The sequence below is a fragment of the Lissotriton helveticus genome, chromosome 1_1 (assembly GCF_964261635.1).
Source record: "Lissotriton helveticus chromosome 1_1, aLisHel1.1, whole genome shotgun sequence".
In the NCBI taxonomy this organism is placed as follows: Eukaryota; Metazoa; Chordata; class Amphibia; order Caudata; family Salamandridae; genus Lissotriton; species Lissotriton helveticus.
Genome location: NC_136057.1, coordinates 1113536368 through 1113560141, shown reverse-complemented (window position 1 = coordinate 1113560141; position 23774 = coordinate 1113536368). Strand labels below are relative to the sequence as shown.

Genomic DNA, 23774 nt, shown 5'->3' with positions numbered 1-23774 from the left:
TATGAAAAATGGAGTGAGGGGAACACAAAAGAGGATGTACAAGGAGGAACCAAACCAACAATATCACATAAAAGGAAGTAGAGAGATAGTAGGTAGAGGAAGAGGAGGAAAAACCCAGAAAGTTATACAATAGAAGAGAAACCAAGACGAAAGACACTCTAAGCAAGGGGAGCAATAAGACACATAGACATCATACAAAAGCGGGACAGGTAATAAATATGGGAGAGATAAGAACCGTACAGTACATAAGAAGCAAAACTTGAAAGTGATTAAATAACTGCAAATCTGAAAATCCCATGCTAGTAGCGAGTAAAGGGTAGAAATAGAACATGAAGCGACATATAAGAACAACAACAAACACTGCTATATGCCTTCAATCAGCATCAAAAAATTATACCATGCAGTAAAATCTCTTATTGTCTGCTGCCACTGTCTGACTGCCTCATCCTTTTGTCCGTAATCGCCCACATGGCCCTGGCTGTCTGCCAACGGCTGTGGCAGCTTAATGTCCGTCGTCATCACTTTCCTGCTGCCACTGCTTCTGTTCCTTTTCGCCGTTACTCCCCAGAGCAAGGTGAGTCTTTTAATTAAAAAATTGGTCAAAAGACCGGGGGATCTCTGAAAGCTGCCTACAACATAGCACTGCAGTAGTCTAACCTTAAAATAAACGTGCACAACTGAATTCCATGTAGTGAATTTATGTATCTGTATCTCAATGAGTGTAGCAAGTTCTCAGTGCTAAGCCTTTCAGCTGTGAATGTCATTATTTTTAGCTTCCTGTAATTTTGCCATTTAATATGAGGTTACAGGAGGGAGCACTAGGGTTAGCACCCTTCAATTTCTGGTGCTCTGCAGCAGTTTCAAGAACTTCTTGGAGTTTCTTGTTGCTCAAATGGCTGTAATTTCTGATATTTTGAAGTTTCCCTGGTATTCAGTGCATGATTTTTGCTCGCGAGAAAGTGTCACTCATAGTCGCTGAAATGTCACTCATAATTTCGCTGAAATTATGAAAATGTCCCACATGGGAATCTGAAACCTTGGCAGCTATGCTTGTGATTACACATCATAAACTAAAGCAGAGTAGAAGAACAAACAATTCGATTAAGTACACGTAAGAAAATCCACCATTTTGACCACTCAGCAGCAACTAGCAGTAAACTGAATTTGCACTGGTTCAAACGGTTTATTTTATAAAGGGGTCATGTGCAAGAAACGAACAAATGGAAGAGTTGCATCCTTGTAATACATGGAAAACCTATTTGTTTGAATAATGTTTGAAAATATATTGAGAGTTTTAAATTAAATATCTGACTATTCGCTCCACAAATTGACGTGAGGTACTTGTATTGCTTTTCAGGATATGTCCGCATATGTGAAGAAAATCCAATTTAAGTTGCATGAAAGTTACGGAAATCCTTTAAGGGGTAAGTGCTACAACTCTACTGTTTCTAGTACTACTAAAATCCGTGGAATATTGTAGAGTAATTAATTTTCTTTTCTTTTTTTAATACAGTTGTGACTAAACCGCCATATGAAATTACTGAAACAGGCTGGGGTGAATTTGAAATAATTGTCAAAATATTTTTTATTGATCCTAATGAACGACCTGTAAGTATACATGTACAGATTTATCTGCAAACATGCATGCAATGCCGACTTTTTTAAATTTGTAAACATTCATTCTGTATGATTGTGTTGTTGTTTTGTTCGCTTTTGAAACATCACCATGCTTTACTGTTTGTAATGTATGCCTATAGCCAACGTGCTTTCACTCTGAGATCAAGATCAATTGTTTGCGAAAGACAAATAATCAATTTAGCGATACTTTTCACAAACCAGCGACCAGTTATACAGTAGGTAAATAAAAAGCCATCTAGGAATATGGCCGCTATAAATGTAACTTTTCAAACAAGGGGGGAGATGATGGCTCACTGCTGAGCAGCTCATTACCGCTCCTCCCACCTCAGCAACGATACCACCAGTCATTACAGTAGTATTTAGAAAACTGTGCCACTCTATTTCCACCAGATAGCAGTCCTCCCCAAACCCCTCCCCCCACCCTGTCAAGTGATTTACACGCTGCTTACCTTTTCCAGACTTGGCCATGTTCGGGACTCTCTTATTTGCAGGCTCCATGGCATCAGGGTGGGTACACTTCGCAAGTCGGACCTCAAATGCTTATTTCTAGGCTAGGGCTGCATTGCAGCTGTCAGGCAAACAAAACCATTCACTCAGTGGTTTCTGGGAGCTCTCCGTGGAAGATGGTTAAAGGATCCGCTGTGGGCATATCACTAACTGGCCAGCTGCGCGGACATGGCAAGCTGTGGGATGTCTACCGGGCTTCACCACGAAGAGGTCTAGGCCAGTGACCAGGTCATGGATTGATGCAGGGGTGATTTGGGGCACCTCTTTTTCTGAGGGAGTGGGCTCCCGGGTCTCTCCTCTGTCAGGACTGTCAGGAGGGGTGTCACTTGCTGCTGATCCATCCTGTTCTTGTGAGACTGAGGCTGGCCTTGGAGAAGAAGGCAGATCCAGTACAAGCCAACCAATCTAGCCAGAATCCAAGGAGTCTTCTGGCTGTGTGATATCACTGACGACACTCCCGGGCACATCAATGGAAACCCTGATGGCCATCCTTGTGAGCAGAGGCGCAGAGGCTGGGAGAGCAGGCGGCTGACTCTTATGTAAGTACATATTTGGACAGTTTAATGCCTGCACCAATCCCCGAATCTGTAGCTTCTGTCTCTGTGCCCACTTGTCTAACCTGTGGTCATGGAAGGAAAGAGGTATTTTGAAGCAGGCTCCTTAGATGGCTCAAGCAGGGGGTGGGGGCTCACTCGAGGACCAGAGAGTATATAAGATTAATCAGGACTATTTTACAGAATATGGATGCATGTTTACTCTGCATGGGGGGTGCCCTGGAGGATTTTAGACTATTATATTTGATAGCCAAGTAGAAAGCATTTTCCGCAAATCACCTCCATTTGCATAATGGATCATTCAAGTATGAATCCCAGAGTCATTTTGCTGAGATCTAAAATTGCAGAGCTAAGATGCAGTTGTCTGTCAATCAAATATGTGATATTAGTCAAATTGCTGATTGAATCAATAAGTTGGAGCTCTGCCGAAAATGAGGTTTCAGTTAGTGGGTAGAGTTGGTGTTCATGCTGTGGAGTTGTGAACTGCCTGTGAACAAGTTGAGGACCACGTAAATAGACCCCACAATTGTTTGCGGGTCCTGGGCAATTTGGAAGGCAGTGACCCAAGGAGATTCGTGGTGGAGCACTTTCAGAAAGCTTTCCCAGAATTTTCAGATTGGGATTCCTAGATTCAGCGGCACATCGTCTGCATAACCTTACACACCAAGCTGCAAAGTATCCTCGCCTGATCTTGATTTTATATGGGGGAATTTTACACTCTGGCAAGAGGTATATTCTAGAACTACGCCCTCCACCTTGGTCACTGTTGACTCTGTTCAGTTCTTTGTGCGCTCCGACATTTGACCCACTACTGCTCAATACTGATGAAAACTTGTTAATTACGCATGCTGAGAGAGTTGGGGGCTCAGGTGTTCCTCATTGATCAGGCTCACCTTAAGGTGGTCCAATATGGCAAGACTATGTGTGTCATGAGGTGGGGGAGGGTGCAGAACTTGTATCTCGATGGTCAAGGAAATCTAAGCTGGAGGAAGCTCCTTGCCATTTCTCCGGGCAAGGGCCACACACGGCTGGGTTAATGATGTATACAGCCGGACCTGCAGATAATTCAGGACCTACTGTTGCGAACCATAAGCGTAGTGGGTGGCGTAGGCCTTATGGAAGGCATTGATATTAACCAGATAGCTGATCTAGCCCTATAAACAGCAGGATGTGTTTTGTATCCTACAGCTGCTTGTGCATTATCAAGACTTACTATTGGTGTTTTTCCTAGTCTTTGTCCTTTTTCTATCTTTTAGATCAGGGGGACGGGTAGGGGTGTTGGTGGACTTAGGAGCTGGTGGGGCTTACCGTTGCAGGGTGTATATTGTATTTGCTTATCTTAGCTGTTTCTTCCTATATTTTTGGGTGGATGCACATTTTCCTATCCTACTTGCTTTCCCTTTTCTTTTGGGCCTCTGGGTTTACCCCAAGTTAACTGTGTGCTATTTGGCGGAGTGTCCTTTCATAGGTTTATGTCATGGTTTCTTTTTTGTTTTTTCTTCATTTCCTTCTTTTTCGTTCCTGGTGATTGTCCTTTCTGTTTGTGAATGCACAAATCAGGTACGCGTGTCTGTTAATGAGAGACCGCAATCACACACCGTCATGGAGGTATATTTATTTAAGCTTAAGCCTGAGAGATACAAAGCATTTCAGCTTCCAAGTATAGTTTGCCAGATGCAGCTGGTTCAATCTACTTCTACCATTTGAGCATCTTTGACATATATTGAAATAGCGGAGTCAGACATGCATGCACATAATAAATTGTGCCAGTTACGCTGAAGTAAATATATTGACAATAATCGTATCAAAACATTAATACATACTCACAATGGTGAGGACAGGTGCAGTTTCAACATCTGCTGTTTGTCGTCCTTTCTTATCTGCCAATTATTTACCTAATCCTCCTGTTCTTGAAAGCGAGGGAAAGCTAATACGAATAAACAGTTCATGGACTTTTACCCTTTTTGGCCTAACTGCAAGAGCCAGGGATTGCACAGCTATAGGGTTCATGAAATCACGATGAAGACAATAACATGAAGGACAGTTATTCAATATCTCATTTATGCTCCCACAAACCACCCTTTGAACAACTGTTCAACATGTAATATTTTTGCCATTCAATATGTATTTGCATTAGTACAGTCACTTCTTCTTCCTGCTTTATCATGATGCTCGAAAAATGAACATTCCTCGATGAAGGAATGCACCATTGATGGTGGAATGCACATGCTTAACAGGAAGGATATTTACACATAAACAGCTAGTATTTCAATAACTAATATTGCCTGTAATATAGTCAAACCAAAAGCTCCAAGTAATGAAGAAATATCCCATAATGTTTGTTCAGCTAAATTATGCACTTGTATCCCTATGTCATGAAAATTATCTATGACCTTCTAAACCTTTGCGGCATTATCGGGGATAAATGTACAACATTCAGTATGTATCCTTTTACAAACACTCCTTTTCTCAGTGAGGAGCATATTGAGTACCATGCAGTTTTGGAGATTTACCTCTCTCATGGCTACCATTTCTACTGTAATATTATCTAGGGTGCCTGTTGTTTCATTTATTGTTGCTTCTGACAAACAGGCTAGTAGTTTTATTCTTCTAGAACTCAGTGCTTCCCCTAGCATAGGTAGAAACCCTCACGCCAAATCACCAAACTCCTTTGCAGAGGTATCCTGATCTATTTCTCTTCTCACTCTAGCTTCATTGTTTGTTAGCAGATATTTGCTGGCATGTTCCTTAGAGTGGTGTGTAATACAGAGAAGCACTAAGCCCATATAATAATACCATCCCCAACCCTTGAGGAGACAAGGGTATGCTTTTTGTCCACAGATGAAATAAATGCTCTCTCCCGCTGTTACTGAAAAGGAAGGCCAAGAGGCATTGGCCAGACTGAATACAAGGGTGCAGTTACTCCATCCCATCTCTCACGATCCATTTGATGTGAGACTTAACTGCTCCTGTCCTTTTGTTTCCCATAAAGCCGGAGGATTGTTAAATAAGGGGGAGGTGTTGGAAATTGATTTACTCATCTCTAAGATTAATTGTTTATATCTTTTACTCATAAACTTATCATTGAAGGCGTCCCTTCAGGGTAAACCTTTGCCTCTGACGGAACAACCCAATGGGATCACTATTTCATCTCTGTATTGCATCTGACGTCCGAAACGGTCAGGCCAGAAAACCAGGTGATCACTGCTTTAAATGGAATATAACAAGAATCCTTAAGCGCCAAACTCTAAGGCAACAGAGGCATTACGTTTTTGTGTTACAAAAGGAAGTTTTAGACAAATCCAACAATCTGAGACATTTAATACCTTGTGGGCGTTTGTCATTTGTATGGCAGCGTTTTCATGATTCTCTTTAGAATGGTGGTCATGCAGATCTTCTGTAAGCATGTTATTTGAACCCAGTCATTTTGGGAAGTATAGATCTTACTAGTAGATTACAACGGCTGTTTAGGGTAATCATGATGATCAGGGAAAATGTTATGCACAATTTCTTTTTCAGCATGTTTCCTGTCCATCCTGGTTGTTCCCCCTGACCAGTTGGGCCCATTTGTTCCTTATTCTTCACCATCACTAGCCTGTGAGAGATTATCAGTACTTTGTGGCTCTATTCCCAATAGTTATACTTTCGTTGGTTGTGTTAAGAAGATGGACTTGTTGCAGGTGCTGGTTGTATCGAGGGCGAGCGTCCTTGATGGGGTGAGTGGCATAGTCAGGCAGTCATGTGTGCTGCAGCAAGTGGCGAGGTCTAAGGCAAGGAGGCTCTTTTCACATTGGGGACATGAATACAATTCTTATATCCTGCACACTTTATGCCTGTTTGTGTTGCCAACAGAACATCCCTAGATAGAACTATAACCAACGCCCTGGACAAAATTGCTCCTCTTACCAGAGTTACTCCTAAAGCACGAGCCGCTCCCTGGTTCACTGACCAATTAAAGTTAGAGAAGCTCTCTTGTAGGACCGCAGAGCGGAAATGGAGGAAAACCAAAGATCCTACTGATTGTGTATTATACAAAGGCGTCCACCATAAGTACATGGAAAACAAAAGGCAAACATGGACATTTTTTCTCCCTAATCTTATTGAGAAGGCAGCAAACTCAAATAAGGAGCTCTATCAAATCCTAAAAGAATTCTCTACTCAGCCTGTTCAGTCTCAACTGTCTATTTCCCAGGACTAGATAGATTCTCTTTCAAAATTGTTTGAGGATAATATTATGGCTATCCATACCTCCTTTCCTGTGCATGATAATTGTAACGACATGGGGAATTCTTCGTCAACACCCTCTGATCCCCCTTATATTTTGGATGAATTTACCCAGTGTAGCTCTTCAGAGGTGACTGAAGCCCTTATTAAAGTAAAAACTGGTTCACCTACAGATCCTTTGTCCCCCAAAAATGTTCCCACTGTTGCCCCTGCGCTCTTAGACTGCCTCACTGATTTATTTAACAAATCACTGTCCGAATCCGAATTTCCTACATTATGGAAAACTGCCATGGTTAGGCCTATATTAAAAAAATCTACTGCAGACCCAAAACTCCTTCCTAATTATCGTCCTATATCGCTGCTCCCGCATTTCGGTAAAGTGCTTGAGTTCTTGGTCAATAAACAGCTTGTTGTCCATCTTGAGAGCCATGAACTGCTTGACCCTTCTCAATCTGGCTTTAGGGCAGCCCATAGTACCGAAATAGCTCTGCTAGAGGTAACTGATAATATCAGGTGGGCATTAGACGGGGGAAGTGATCTATCCTCGTCCTGCTTGATTTATCCGCAGCATTCGACACCATCTCCCATAGCATTCTTGAACGCCCGCTTTGGGAGATTGGTGGCAGGGGAAAGGCTTTTCAGCGGCTCAAGAACTACCAAAATGATCGTACTATGATAGTACAGGTGGGAAGTACAAAGTCCTGTAGTAGATCAGTCAAGCTGGGAGTACCACAGGGTTCCATCTTGGGTCCGACACTTTTTAACCTTTATGTGACCCCTCTGGCCAAAGTGATTAGATCCTTTGGTTTTGAGGTTGTGTCTTATGCCGACGACACTCAGATCTTAGTCATTCTCAGTCGAGACCCATTAGAAACTAATGTGTTACAAAGAAGTACTGGGCTGTTCCAAAAGGTAATGAGTGTACGGGTCACATCAGTGTTTGGATGTGGTAGGGTCTCGATGGAGTCCTACAGTTGGGCATCCATTTTGTTGGATGTAATGTCCTCACACACCCTTTCAGGTGTCATGCTTCATCATTGGTAATGCTCCTCGTTGGGTCGGCGGTGCAATACCCAACGGGCAGCACCTCAAAGAGGGGCTCTTTGGCGGAGATCTTCTATCCAACAGCCGTTTGAGTGAAGTGCGGGTGTGGGGCCAGGTTGGTGTAGACGTAATGGTGAGTTTAAAATGAGGCTAGAAGTACCAGGATCAAGTTTATTCTGGGGGTCCCCTGCTTCAATTAAAAGAAAAGACTACCCTGTACTCTATTGATTGCTATGTTTCCTTCTTCGAGATTCGACTAGTATGTGCAGAAATTGGTCGACATGTTTCTCGCAGGTGTGCAATGACTAGCGATTCATCAGGACCTAAGTAAGAAGTTAATCTGTCTACATTAAATTATCTACCTAAGTATCAAATATTCATTTCAGACTGTAAAGTGATCAAAAATGGTGTACCTGTGTTGCGCTGTATCTGCCTGAATTGTGAGACAAAGGGAGCAAATCACAACAGGTATAGAAAACACAAACAGTCGTGGGTGACCTTGTACACACAGTGTTCCATGCTAGTGAAAGTGCCGCTAGCATGTGGGTTAAAAACAATAATGAGTATATTCCTCAGTTAGCACAGTGGTGAGCATGCCCCTGTGGAAAATACAGTTAAAATACAGTATCAGCAGCATTCTTGTAGGTGTCGGGGCACACCTTACTCACCTATTGGTCAAGTGTGTGTGCAACAACAGTACCCGGCGGGTAGTACATTGGGTAAACGACCTCTGTAGTTAGGCTAGGTGTGACAAGAAAGTAACAGTAGACATAATGGAACATACGCCTACTCATCCACCTTATGAACAAAGAAATACAGCAAAAAGTTGGGCTGGGAAAGATTAGTGAAGTATAGGCCATCATCACGTAATCGACGAGTTGACACATACAAGGAGGACTAGTGGGGTACTGGAAGGTTTGGTATAGTACTTGTGGAACATGCCCCGTGTTCTGAGCCTCTCGTGTGTTGGTCTAAATGAAACCCCCGCTATGTGGCAGGTAAACCGTAAAACACCTATGGACTGTGTGGCTGAAGCTTTGTCCCTGTAGTGTGGTCCCCTCAAATGTTCATGCCCGGTCACAAACTCATATGCAAAGACTAGCGTGTGTCTGATGAGGAGGTTCATACCCCCAGTCGGTAGGGCCCGAAGTGCTGGTAATACCCTCTAACCCAAATGTGTGGGTAGGTCTGTCCCCGGCGTGGCGCTTGCTTTCAAACAAAACATTTGTTAAGCAGTCTTGCATCAAATCACACCTAGGGATTGTGTGGCTGAAGCTGGGACCTTGTAGTGTGGCCCTCTAAAATGTTCATGCCCGGTAACAGACTCCTATGCAAAGACTAGCGTGTGCCTGTTAAGGAGGTTCATACCTCCCGTCCACACCGCCCGGAGTGCTGGTCATACCCTCTGACCCAAATGGGTGGACAGGTCTGCCCCCGATGTGACGCTTGCTTTCTAATGAAGCATTTGTTGGGCTGTCTTGAATCAAATCGCGCCGCGCGGAGTGCGGAATCTGCCCTGTGACCCTGATAAGCGTGTCGGTAGTTGAAAAAGTGCATGCGATTTAGCGTGTGAAGTCTCATCCGTTAGAAACTAAGTCTTGTTTCAAAGACTGTATGTCTCAAATCGAGAAGTGGATGTGCACAAACCACCTGCAGTTGAATGGAGGAAAAACTGAGATAATGCTCTATGGCAAGGCTGATGAGTATTGGACACCTGATTGGTGGCCCTCTAGCCTTGGCCCCTGTCCTACCCCAACTCAGTCAGTGCGAAACCTGGGCTTCCAAATGGACAATAAACTGTCAATGAAAGACCATGTCAATAAGACCATCTGCTACTGTTTTGGAGTTATGCGTAGCCTGAGTAAAGTTCTTAAGTGGATTCCTCTGGAGGCAAGAAAACCCCTAGTCCAGGGGCTAATTATCAGCCGTATGGACTATGGGAACGCCCTACTGGCTTCCACCAATGAAAACCTCTTATCAAGGATGCAGGTTCTGCAGAATTCTGCAGCAATGCTGGTACTTGATCTTCCACCTAGATCTCCATCGGCTCCCAGTTTGAAACTTTTGCACTGGCTGCCTGTACGAAAACGTATACGCTTTAAGATTCTCTGCCTGACGCACAAGAACATGTACGTAAAAGGCCCAGCTTTTTGGACCAAAAAATTAACCTGGTATCAACCGGGCAGAACTTTGAGATCTAGCAATCAAGCACTTCTTGTATCTCCCAGAATCCGCACCACAACATGTGGAGGGAGATCTTTCTCCTCCCTTGCTCCGTCTTTCTGGAATAAACTACCCCAAAACCTACGCACTATAAGTGATCACAATTGTTTTTGTAGGAATTTAAAGACATGGTTGTTAGACATCTAACTGCATTAAAGTCTTAACCTCTCAGAGACATCCACCAGCGCCATGAGACTCTCGAGTGATATGCCCGCTCAATAAATGTTTAAAAAATAAAATAAAATTTAAAAAAAAGAGCTCCACAAACTCAAACTGTATACCTTGAGGAGATTCTGAGAGGCCCCAGCTGCAGCTATGTCTAGTGTGTTTTATGTCCAATGATTTATTAAGATACCTCTGAGGTAGGTATGTAGTAATTTTTCGGCAGCAGAAGTTGTTCCCTTAAACAGGAATACTATACACAGCATGGGCTGTATCACAAATACAGCGCATTTTCCTTGTTTGTGCCACAAACAAGGAAAATGCTCTGTATTAGGTAGGATGAGTGTGCCGCCTAGGAAGCAAAGTTGTCTGTAATATAAAGCCCCTTTAATCTTTATTTATTACTGCAATGTATAAAAGTCCTTAATTTACAGCTACACTGACTGATAGTACAATTTCACACATTTTTTGTGTCTACTTGGGAGTTAAAACTTTTTTCATGAAAAATAATGAATCCGTTAGAATCGCCTCTTTTTTCCCCAAAGGTCAGTTCATTTTTTTAGTGATATGTGTTGTGATAGCTCTTCCATATGATAGGATTCATTATGTTTTCAGGAAACTGCAAGGCAATGGTTATCAGTTATGCAATTCCTGTTTGTCTCCTGCCCTTACTTTACAATGTTCCCTTCTCTTTGTGTATACAGTTGTGAAACTGAACTGAAACCACGTTTCTAAAGCCTCTTGGTCCATTTCTAACTTCATCTTCTGTACATTTCTTCTGGTCATGTTTAAGGTCTTGTCCTTAGCGCACATATGTTTGTTCTGGTTGCAACAAAAGGTAAGTGCCAAAAAGATAAACATCCCCGGACTAAACTTTTGGGCCTGAACTGAAAATGCTTTTTGATCAAATTTATCTTTGGACTGTGTAGGTTATTTGAAAGCATGTCCTTCTCTGTTGTATAAGTTTGTTTTTCCTTTTATCTTTAATGCAGGTTACTCTGTATCACCTACTGAAACTGTTCCAGTCTGATACCAACGTCATGCTAGGAAAGAAAACGGTGGTTTCTGAATTTTATGACGAGATGGTAAGAAACATGGAGTGATGTTTAAATATAGAACATAAAATTAGATAAATATTAGGAGACCCCAGGAACACTTTATTTTCTAGTGGATACAACCAGATTTCAAAGAGTGTAGATTGGCCAATGCCCATTGTATTATGTAGTTCTAGAATATTTGTTAGTTTAAAAGTTCCCATGTTGTGAAGTTAGTGCGAGAGGCCAAGAGCATCTTGGCTGGCTAGAAGAAAGCCTTCGCACAAGCCGAGATGCAGGAGTCGGGCCTCTCTTCGTGCTTGACTCATTGTGAATCCACCCCCTTGGAACACAAGGCATTAAAATAAGCAGAAGCTCCATGCCCAGCTTCGGTAGCCCCTCTTCACACTTCCACGCTCCCATCCTATTTGGAGGGCGTGTTTCACCTAGCAATATGGGCTATAGCAAACTTGCCTCGGGGCTAGCAGGGGCTACTGGACCGTAGCTGTGGGGAATGGGGTCATTTGCCTCTATGTTCGGGGTCTGTCCTACTATGGCTTTGCAAACTGGGCCAAATAAAATGCTTTCAGCACTTGACTCACAGTGGCAGTGATGGTGCATAGTCACAGGTTTCTCCGGGAGATTAGTTTGGGGTACAACATGCTCAGCACTAAGTCACCCAACAGCATAATAACATAAATGTCCAGGAAAATGGCTCTCTTTTATAAAAGAAAAGTACTTTATTAAACTTCAAATCTAGGAACCACACAAAAAGGATAAAATGGCCAGAGTATAGGTACAAGACTAGTACTTCCATTTAAGAGTGTGCCCCCTCCAAATTCTGTCCCTATCAACCCCCTTTCCTACTTTAGGGCACACTGGTGTAGATAGTAGTCCAGGTGCAGAGCTTTGCCCCTTGCTATAAGTCTTTAGGCAGTAATAGCACTCAGTTGTTTACCCTTGTTCTGGAGCCTCTATAACCTTTGCATCGGACTCATGAGCTTCAATCTGTGACCCTCCCTCGCTAGGAAAGAGGTTTTCCTGACATGGTGTAACCAAGCAGCTGCTCTGTTTCAGTTATACAAGTGTGGCCATACTGCAATGTCCTGGAGGCAGCAGGCAGCCATCTTCAGACAGCCGCTCTCTTCTGGGATGAAGCAGTCAGCAGTAGGTGGGCTCCTCTGTCGAACATGTTCTCTGGACAGTTCTTGGGTCAGTAGCTTGAGCATTCCTGGTATGAATCTATGCAATCCTCTTACAGGCACTTCAGTGACCTACTGTGAGTCTGTAGCGCACCAGTTGCGCTTTTAATGAGTGTATGGTGGACAGACTCATCACCAGGGTCAGCTGCTCGTGTCCACACCAGGAGTCTGCTCCTCCTGCAGAGCTGGCTTACTCCTTCCCCCTTCTTCAAGGCAGGACTCCCCAGGCAGTTCAGTAAACCGTACGTCCTCATTCAGTAAACTGTCCCCTCTCCTGTGAGAAGCTGTTTGCCAGGCAGTCACCATTTCTGGTTGCGCAGGGTTGTCTCGATACTCTGTGGAACACCCCCTCCTTAGCCGGAGAGAACTTGGAACTGGAATAGCAAGTGGGTCAACAGCTCCTACCTTTATGCAGGGTTGGCTGATAGAGGATGTGTATTTTCTCATTTTCTCTCTACCTTACAGAACCAGTATGGGTCAGTTCTCCTTTCATGTGTCCTTCTTGGCTGTCTTCCAAGCTCGGCATTTGGACAGTGATGCTCCTCCCAACAGGGTCATGTCCAGGCTGGAGCACCCACAATATAGGCTCAACGAGAAGTGCACAGTTTGCGAGTGATAGCCACACCTGACCATGATCAGGAAGAATGACAAAACTTTTGACCCATTTCTAAAGGACCAATCATACTTTGACAACAGGAACTGCACGCCAACTTTTCATCCTTACCATCTACCAAAAGGCAGTTTCAGGAAGACTAATCAGTAACTCTCTCCATCAAACAGACCTAATCAAACTTCTAAGGGACCACCTGTCTCCTCTTTCCCCACTTCAGTATCTAGGTTTCCTCTCATCATTGTCAGGAATGTCAGCAATGTTCTTCCACTGCCTGGAAAAGTAACCTCACCTCCATCTTGTGCATATGAACTGGCTTGGGTATCAAAAATGGAACCTGCAGACCTGTGCCACCCTAGTGTACTCAGGCAATCATTTGGTGTGTAACAGTTATCACAAGCAACATTCATCCCACTGATGTACTCAGGCTCTCAGTACTACAATCCAGGTTATATTACAATAATGTATATTGTCCATGGCTCATCCTTGAAAGGATATTCGGTTGCTCGGAGTGTCCAAGGTGTCGGATGCCTGTTCTGCCTAGGCTGAGGGCAGTACAAGGGGAATTTTAAAAGAGGCAGGTTTTTGTATCAGTTTCCTGAAAGATGCCTGATTCAAGGTGGTACAGATATACAGAGGAATAGAGTTTGTTCAAATGCAGGGCAGTAGAAAAGCTTTTCTGGTGCTGTGAATCGCAGGGTGCATACTAAGGCCTGGGATGAGGAGATTAAGACTCTTGATGGGTTATAGGGAGGGATTTTCTTTTGGAGGCATTGGGGTGAAGGGGGGGGGGGTGTCCGTAGCATAAAAGGCTCTGTGGAAGTGGCACACTAGTTTGAAAATGGCTCTTTTGTGCACTGGGAGCCAATGGAAGGTTTTGAGTGGGGAAGACTGGGGTGAGCTGGAAGGTTTTGACATGAGGGAGGTAGCTGTGTTCTAAATGGTTTGGAGTCTTTTCAAACAGTAGTCAACAGTACCAACATATGAGGCATTATCTGTTGTTTTATTATAATTCAGTAGAATGCGTGTAAAAATGAATCTGCAGTTGCTGAACTTTACACAAGTGGGCCAGGATTCCTCCAATCTTGTGACAAAGATAAAGAGATCTATGATGTCTAAAAACAACGTATGCTGCCACCATTTCGCTGCCTGCATGAACCCATTACAGGGACCTTAGTCCTTAGCCACTATGGGGGTGTGCCCTTCCACAACTAGGCCTGGTCCAGGACCGGAGTTTTGTCCAATGGCAGGCCTAGGTCTTCATGTACAAGTTATATTACCTTGAGGCTGGGGTTGAAATCCAAAAACTGGGATACCAGAGGCTCGCTGTTGATATTGCTTAGCAGGAAGAAGACCATAATCCATGGAGGTGACATTCTCATCCCAGCAGGCCTCACCTCTTTATCTCTCGGTCCATTTCATGGAAGAGCAAAAGTTGGCACCAGGTTCCCTGGCTCATCCGTAGGTTCCTCTCCTTAGAACTCGTTCCAAGGATACTCTTCTCTTTTTTCCCGCCCCCTCAGATAAAATTCACCCATTGCTTCTGACCAGGCGTACCTGTGTACTTAAGTCATCCTAGCTGTGACCAGATCTGACAGCTGGTGTTATTTCAATGCTGTCCTTGATACTCCGTTCATTCTCCTGCCTAGTTGCTCTGAGCTGGACACTTAGGCTGGGGGACTGTCTTTTTAGCCTTAAGTGCCTTTGCAAGGCCCCAACTTCTTAAACGCTGCTCTTGCAATCATTGAGCAGCTCTTTGGACCAGGAGATAAAGCCAAGATAGTAACTCATATGCACACCCACGTTCTGCACCCTCATTCCAGGAAATGAGCTCTTAATTAGTTGGGCCTCTAATTATGTTAAATCGTTACATATTTTCCTTGTAGATCTACAGAACATAGTCTTTATGTTTCTGATTGGTGAAGGTATTCTGGGCTTTACCCAATTAGGCTTTATGCATAGTGTGTAAGTGTAAATGTAACCCTATGTTCTGCCCGTAAGCAGAGTAATAATTTAACTGTTTGCTTAGTGCCTAGTCCTGCATGTCCTTTCATTTTTTGGTTTTGAAACACACTTATTTTACTTACTACAAACGAAGAAAACTGTCCAATTCAAAAGATGCAAATTAATTCTAAATCTGTTAAATAATATTAAGAAAATTACTTGTTATTTTTTTGTAAGCAAATTGTTTTAAGTTTGGCAGCACAATTCAAATTTTAAACATTGCTGTCGCTTGGTGAAAGATCGAAAGGTATCGCAATACAGAACATCAGCGGCAGGCATCCATTCCACCCTCCCAACATGTATAAAAACTATAATCCTCCCCGCTCCCCCGCCATAAGCTGCAACTGCAAATGTGTCAGGGGATATGGGAATGCCTCTTGTTCAGGTTCCCTAATTAGGTGTGTAATCGCAGGGATATGTATTTGGTCCCTCCCTGTTGCAGAGTTTGTAGTGCATGAGACCTTATCTGGGTAGTCAATATAGTTACTACAACTGCTGGGGACTGGCCAGAGCAGGTGAACCCCCATTTGACTGTTCTGAAGGATCAGTCTCCGGGCCCTTCAGGCACTCCACCAAGGCTTCCCATGCCTGGGCCACATCTATCCTACCTATCCCTCTCCTCTCATTATTACCCCTCCCTCGTACTCTGCCTATCTCTCAGGTTCCTTCCTCCAGGCGGTCACTCTGGGCCCTCCTGGGGCCTTACAATTTCGTTTGAGTCCCCGTTTTACCAAAGGAAAAGCTAAGTCTTGAAACTTGCTGGGAACCTTGGTTTTGGAGGTATGGGGGAACAAGCCTAGCAAACAATGGCGAGGGGAGCAGGGAATTGCTTTTCTCGTGAATTCAGTCAGTACTCTTGACTTCAGTCAGTACTCTTAACAATCTCTTCCCAGTAACTGGTCAATCAGGGGCAAGTTCAGAACATATGTAGAACTTCAGCTCCCACCTCCCCGCACTGCAGATAAGCTACATCGGTCGTGTGTAAATATTAATGCATCTAGGAGTGAGGTAACCCTCGTGTAATCAATATAAATTAATTAATTTAAATCGGTCAATGCGGGATACCCGGGGATCCTGTCTAGTATAGTAGTCACCCAATCTCTTTCTGTAATCGCGACTCCCAGATCCGTTTCCCAGTGCGCCAGCAATGTTTCCAGAGGCGGCAGTGTGTCCTTTGACATTGTCCTGCATAGGCATGTAATCAGTTTTTAGAGTGCCCGTGGATAGGATAATATGCTGGCATGTTCTATGGGTTCATGGCTCCGACAAACCTGTCTTCCAGTGACTACAAAATGCCACTGTAACTGCTCCATAGAGCAAGAAGTGAACCTGCTTAAGATCAAAGTCGAAACGGAAATCCTCAAAGGGGAAGAGCTCTCCCTCACTGAAAAAATCTTCTATTTTTGTCTCCTCTGCAGCTATCCAGTCCACCATCCGTCCCCAGTGACAACCATGGGGTAAGACCTTCAGCATATAGTCCTAGGCAGCTCGGGTGCATATGGGATATGGCTGCTTGTCTTATGTAGACATCTGCGCCAGCAGCACTACATGACTCTGAATTACCTAGAGTTCTCTGCTGTAGGAAGTCCCATTTTTAGTACTACCCTGATCATCTCCGCAAGATCTGAGATGTAAGGTCCCTCGGCATGGCCCTGATTCTGTCTTTCCGCAAGCCATTTCGTGAACCTTTGGAATTGCCCTGCTAAATAAATTGTCTCAAAGTCGGGAACTGCCAGACCACCCTCCGCTGTTGGGCAATTCAGTGTGGAAAGTGCTACTCCCTTCCCACCCGAACCCCAGATAAAAGCAATGAGCAGGGAATCCAACTCGGCAAAGCAAGCCCTAGAGATCCAAACTGGCAGTGTCAAAAAAATACAGCAGTCTAGGGAGTGCCACCATTTTCAGCAGTGCCACTTTGCCCGCCACCAATAAGGGCAGCCCCTTCCAAAAATCTGTATTCGACCGTAGGGACCTAATGGCCAGCCCCACATTCCCCACGGGTGTATTTGCTGGATAATGAAAAATCTTGACTCCCAGATAAGCCAAACATCTGGGTTACCACTGCAGGGCCATCAGGAACAGTCTGGTCTTCTGACAATTGACGTTTAGGCCCAAAGGAGCACCAAACTCCCTAAACATTCCCTTGAGACCCAACAGATCACCCACTGTGACTCGGAGGAAGATCAGTGGAGCACCTGCTTACAGTGCTATATGATGGTGACACTCTCTGCTTATCCCCCGATAAGGACTCCCAGTTCTGGCCAGTGGTTCCATAGCCAATGCGAAAAGTAAGGGAAACAGAGGGCACCCATGTCTAGTGCCCTGCTCCACACAGTAGTGCTCTGAAATGTCCTCCCAGTGCGGTCCCTAGCCAGGGGGTCTGCATAAAGCAATTAGACCCAAGCCAGAAACCCTTTCCCCAGGTGCATTTCCCCATATATAAATTCCATTCCAGACGGTCAAAAGCTTTTTCCATGTTGACTCCGAATGCAGTTTCGAGAGCAATGAGAGTCACAGAATATTGAGTGCAGTGTTGTGACCCAGGATAAATCCAGCTTGGTCGGGATGTATCAATTTAGTCCTAACCGATGTGGAGCCTAGAAGCCAAAACTTTACTCAATATCTAGAACTCCAGATTTAGCATCAGCAATGGTCGATTGCTGGTTTTCCTGGTTTTAGGACTGGCCCCACCAGGGCCTTTCGCGTTGAGCCAGGAAGGAGCCCGTAGTTATGGCTGCGGCGTATAGCTCCACTAGCTTTGAGGCTAATTCAACTATGTAGAAGGCATAGAACTTCAGCGGAAGCCCATCCGTACCCAGAGTCTTACCCATCGCCAGGCCCTTAATAGCTGCTCTAACTTCCCGTATATTGATTTCCTCACCCAGGGTCTCGGTTTTGTCGATTGTGAGGGTCTGTAGAGGCAATTGCGCCAGGTAGTCCCAGATGAAACCTTCATCTTGCCCTGCAGTACTCTTACAGAGGGTGGTATAATAACCCAGGAAATGGCGGTTGATGTCCTCCTGTCTATACATCTGAAGCCCATCCTCTTCTTCAATCTCTACTATGAGAGAGCCTCTCTTCATGGGGTTAGCCTACCAAGCCAACAAGGAGCCTGTGCAGTCCCTTTCAGCATAGGCGCGTTCCATTTAACGGTGATAAGCAAAGCACTGCAGTCTTTCTACTTGAGTTTCCACTTTCTCCTTTGAGCTCGTCAGGGTCTGCTGTAAGTCTGGCTTCCCTGGTCTTTGTTGCTTTACCTCCTGCAGTTTCCTTTCTGCCGTTTCCCCTTCTGTCAGCAGAATTTTCCTGGCACCCATCAAAGCCGCTATACATTCACCCCATAGAATCGATTTGAATGTCTCCGATTCTAGTTGAGGGGAGCTAGCCATCATTATCTGCAAAGTACTGCACAATTCTCTCTCTAATTTCTTCTAGGTACACTTGGTCCTGCAGGGACTCTGGTTTGAGTCGCCAAGTAGTAAACGAGTGACAAGACAGCTCCCATCTAAGCTGTAAGAGAGTCAGCTTGTAGCCTGAAAGCGTACTGGTCAAGTATTTAACGTTGGACACTTAGCTGTGGATATCAGGGTTACACAGGAATATGTCCAATCTTATATGAAATTTGTGAAGTCGGGAGAAGAATGAAAATTCTCAGGTCTGGGGGTGCGTTTGTTTCCATATGTCTGTTTACCCCCACTTGGCTTGCCATCTACAAATGTACAAGGTGTCCAGTAGTCTGGTGAGTCCCGCAGCGGGGGGTGTGAGCATTCTACCTGAGGACCTGCTACACATTTGAAGTCTCACCCTAGGATCGTGGAGTGAATCGGGTATGGGGCTAAAGGTCCTGAGAGGCCTGTTAGGAAAGCCCCCTGCTCTACATTGGGACCATATATATTAATTATTGCCACGTTGCAGCTGTCTAGTTGTCACCACATACATGCCCTCTGAATCTATTCGATGGCCCATTGTGCTGAAAAGGGGACTCCCGCTGCGATCCAAATGAAGGCACCCATGGCATATGCAGAATAGGTCCTATAGAAAGCCTGGCATCTCCACCTGCATTGCAGTGCTGCCCCCTCCTTAGCTAACAGTTGTGTCTCTTGCAAGAAAACTATGTGGATCCCTCTCATATTCAGATAAAAGAAGACTTTATAGCGTATAGACATGGTATGCATTCCTCTGATATTCCAGGAGCGGACTTTATAAGTCACCTGAGCAGCCATTTATCTAACCCCTGAATGATCGCAGGGTTGCCACGATCCATGTTAGCCCACTTTGAGTGTGAAAGTGCTTCTTTAGAGGTCCCAACCCTCTCTGTCCCTAAGTTGTGTCTCATGACACCCCATTTAACAAATAAACAACTACTACCCCAACACCCCTACCCCAGACAAGCAGTTAAGTCCGTGTTGCAGTGGTCTGGTTTCAGCAGTGTGAGGGGTAGGTCCTCCGCCAATGCACGGAGAAGATACGGCACTAAATCCTACAGTGTCAACACCTGCTGGAATACGTAGATGAGAAATTGTTACCCCAATGGAGTTATTCTTCTAAAGTGACAGGTACTACTCTTCAGGGTACTGGTGTGGTCTCGCACTTATACATTTGACCTCTACTGTTAGTGTAGAATAAACTGATACTGGTCCTGAAGAATTTCCGTTCAATAGACAATTAGGCAAAAAACATGTTGACTTTCGAACGCGGTACCCTGTAACATTATTCCAGAGGCTCCCCACACTTGTTTTTAGTTAGGAGAGGAGCCACACTCATTAACATTATTCTGATTGGACCCCTTCCTCCTATTTTAACCTCACTTTTTGTACATCTACACTCACTGGGCCCCTTACACACATTGCACCTTACGGCAAGGAATAAAAGATCTTCGCTAAAGAGCCCCATCATGGATACCCGTCGGGTATTGCAGCACCGACCCAACGAGGAGCGGACCCCGGGCCGAAGACGGCTGTAATGCCAGAAACCGGTCCCCGGAAGCTTGTTTCCTTTCCAGTGAAGAATTGGCTTGGTAGTTTGGTCTGCCCTGTTCCCATGATGCACTGGGCCAGGGACAGACTAATTTGCATATAGCCAGGTTCTGAACTGGGATGGTGCAGTGAGCTAAAAAACGGTGATGGATCAAGCCCTGATCTGTTGACTGGGTAGGAGTGTTCTGATTAACTCAGATACTCTGTCCATCACCACCCCCTTTTGAAATATTTTTGGCCACCATGAGTGTGGAAGGGTATGCTCAGACATGAGTCCCTTGCTCACTGCACCATCAGGATTCAAGCAAGCCGGGCCGAAGACGGCTGTAATGCCAGAAACCGGTCCCCGGAAGCTTGTTTCCTTTCCAGTGAAGAATTGGCTTGGTAGTTTGGTCTGCCCTGTTCCCATGATGCACTGGGCCAGGGACAGACTAATTTGCATATAGCCAGGTTCTGAACTGGGATGGTGCAGTGAGCTAAAAAACGGTGATGGATCAAGCCCTGATCTGTTGACTGGGTAGGAGTGTTCTGATTAACTCAGATACTCTGTCCATCACCACCCCCTTTTGAAATATTGCAGACCCAGTGATGAAGCATAACACCTAGCAGGCTGGGTGTGTGAGGGTCCTAATTCCGATTAGAGGAATTCCCTCCTCTTTCCAGATATCACTTTCTTTCACAACCTGTTCCCCTTGTCAGGAACTGCATACTCTTTTTGTGTTTATACAAGTAGGTAGGTCCCCCCATCCAAGCCTGTAGTAAACTTACAACTGTTCGCGGGAGCACCAAGGGCTACTCTGAGGTGGAGGTAAAAGTGAGTGCCGGCCCCTCTGGTGGTTCCACACATCCAAGGAGTATGATGTAGCCTTGCGCCTAGAATGGTCGATCTCGAAGCTGGTGAACGGGGTTTGAGTCGCTGCACCGACGCTCAACATCTTGTGATTCTGGGCAAATCATTCATCTCCCCGTGCCTACCAAAAATGAAGGTGACCATCTGTAACAAAACTGGTGCTCATATAACGTGCTTGATACCCGATGTCTCAGGCCTAGTTCCCGCTATATAAAACTCTAAAAACAACAACAACAAAAAAACAACAACAACAAAAAACCCGGAGATTGTCTTAGACTCGGGGAAAATGAGTGTGCCCCAATCCAGTGAGCAGAACATGTGGGACCAGAGGTCTGTAACACCTGGGCTACCTTACACCATTCCCATTAAATGATCTCATCTGTTGTTCCAGGAGGTACGTGTTAGAGGGCATGGCTCGAACTTTTCGAAGCGCTGGAGCTGCGATTGAAGTCAGTCTTAGGCTTCCGCTTCATTTGGCTGGGACGCCATTCCTGGTCCACTGCCACTTAGTGAAGCAACTGCCGTATCTGGATCTGGTTCTGCAATTGCACTGACTTTGCAGTTCCTGACTGGTGTATCATTTCATTATTGTTATATTTATGTAAAAATCTGAACTGCTGAATAACAACAAAAAAAATGACTACATAATAAAATCTTTTTTGATGTTAAACATCTAATGTTGTGAGTCTTGGTCACATGTCCTTGCATGGGTTGTTAGTTGACTCTTAATCAGTGACTTGTACTATTTGATCTGTTCAGGTAGAGAGTCTGTTCTTTGAATATATTGCTTATTTCCCCTGTTCTCTCTACCTTATTTCCTATCTGGGGTCTCCTTTTTTTGAGTGGATGGTTCCAGGCTAGGGTCATGAGTTCAATCAGTTCCACAACTCCTGGGGATTACTAAAGAATCGGGCACCATCCAGAGTTACTACTCTTAATCTTACAAGAAACATCATGGCGTAAGGGATCTCAAGTTGACTGAGCTTCTTCTTATCCTCTAAGTAGGTGTAGCGCTGGAGTTGGACCTCCCTAGAAAAGTCCAGAAAGATTCGGACACAACCAGGTGTGGCGGTGCTCCTGTGAGCGGAAGCCTTGCGGGCACTCTATGTGCTTGTTCAAAAGCGTAAAATGAAGAGAGACCCTCCACCGCCACCTCTTCTCAAATCCATCTCTCCAGGTAATCCATCATATTATTGCCTTCGTTCCCCCTCCCCCCATCGCCCCGGTAATCCCACAACACAAATATTATTTTGTCAAAACCTATTTTCGGTATCTTCTGCTTGAATCTCAAGCAGGCCAACCTTCACTTCCAGGGAGGTAAACCTTTTAGTCACTGATGCTAGACGTTGGAGTACCTCAGCCAGGTCCCTTTCTGTCACTGTGACGCGTTCTGCCAGGCATTTTGTGATCATCGCGGAGGAGCCCCAAGTCTGCACCCAGGTTGTCTATTTTAGTTTCCAAGGCTTCCTGGGATGTCGTGATTGCTTTTCAAAATGTCCTGGAGGATAGGACTGCTGGCTGCCTCAGCCTGTGAGGTGTGGGCTCCTCCAGCCTGCATGTTGCGCATACTGTTTCAAGGAGAGGAACTCCCATATCTAGGTCATTTTTGTGCGTTGTTTTCACCATGGTGATTCTGGGGTAGGAAAACAGAAGGTTGTGGATACACATGTCCCCCAGGCTGGTCCTCGTAGGGTAGGTGTATGAGGTGCCTCAGTGTGAAGGGGAGCTCCAAAGTCCAGGCATTCAGCGTGACCCCTGTGCTCCCCACCTGTGCACCTACTGATTGTCACAGTACGCCAGAGGAAAGTGGGGGTAGATCCCTCTATAAGGGTAAGTCCAGTCTCTGCAATGTGACCTTCTGGTCTTCAAAGCTAATATGCAGGGCAGCAGAGCATACCACACAATCCGGCCGAGCCTGTGCTCAGTATGAATAAGGTCCAGTGCTGTGTGTGCAGATCCGAGATGCTGCAAAGCTGGGGCAATGGGGCCCCTCAAGTCATAGTTTGTGTCCTATTGCCGGTCGCTGCCCGGGACACACTTTTCACTGTCACCATGCAAGGGCCAAGCATGCTGTCATATCTCTTAGTCGAGGTGCTCTCGTGCCACTCCTGTCTGCTTCACATGGGGTCCCCACTAGTTTCAGGCCCCACAGGATCCACCCGCTCACGGCATGGCCCCCTCTGGTAATCCGTGTTTCTGGCCACAGCAACTAGCGGTCCGTCTCCGTATTCAGGGGTGCCCTGAGGCAGGCGACACCACCAGGCAAAGCAGGGGCCCCACCCACAATGCCTCAGGCATTTACAGCGTTCTCCCTGCAGCCTCTGTGTGGTGGCAGGGAGCTTTGCAGCACTCCAATTACATGCCGCCACACCCACTCCGCGTGCAGGTAACTCCACTCGACTCCCGCAGCCAGTCCAGGCTACGCAGCCCTCCGCAAGACACTCCGCGGCCTACGCCACAAGCTGAGCACCAGGGGCTGCAATCGACACAGGGTAGCACACTCCTCTTCGGCGTGCTCCTCAGGCAAGAGCCGAGGTAAAGGCAGGATGGGGGGAAGCTAGTTTAATGTGCCCTATAGCCGATTGTTATCTGGGGTTGTTCGCTCCTCCGTTTCACTTCCAGAGTGGATCGCGGGGCATGGCACCTGGAGCGGCCATCATGCGCGTGCACCATCTGGAGCCCTAGCACACCAACCAGTCCTGGAGAGCAGGCCATACCTGTTCATGCAGCCACTGCCAGTTCTCTC

The 23774-nt window shown here is 45.4% G+C and overlaps 1 protein-coding gene across 1 annotated transcript in view; it reads left to right on the top strand.

Moving 5' to 3' along the window:
- The window catches only part of YEATS4 (YEATS domain containing 4), a 164679-nt gene that overhangs the window by 69668 nt on the left and 71237 nt on the right, over positions 1-23774 (top strand). Inside the window, exons 3-5 of the mRNA XM_078678831.1 lie at positions 1358-1424; positions 1514-1608; positions 11345-11437. Coding sequence (XP_078534957.1) covers positions 1358-1424; positions 1514-1608; positions 11345-11437 — 255 coding nt within the window. The remainder of the gene's footprint in view (positions 1-1357; positions 1425-1513; positions 1609-11344; positions 11438-23774) is intronic.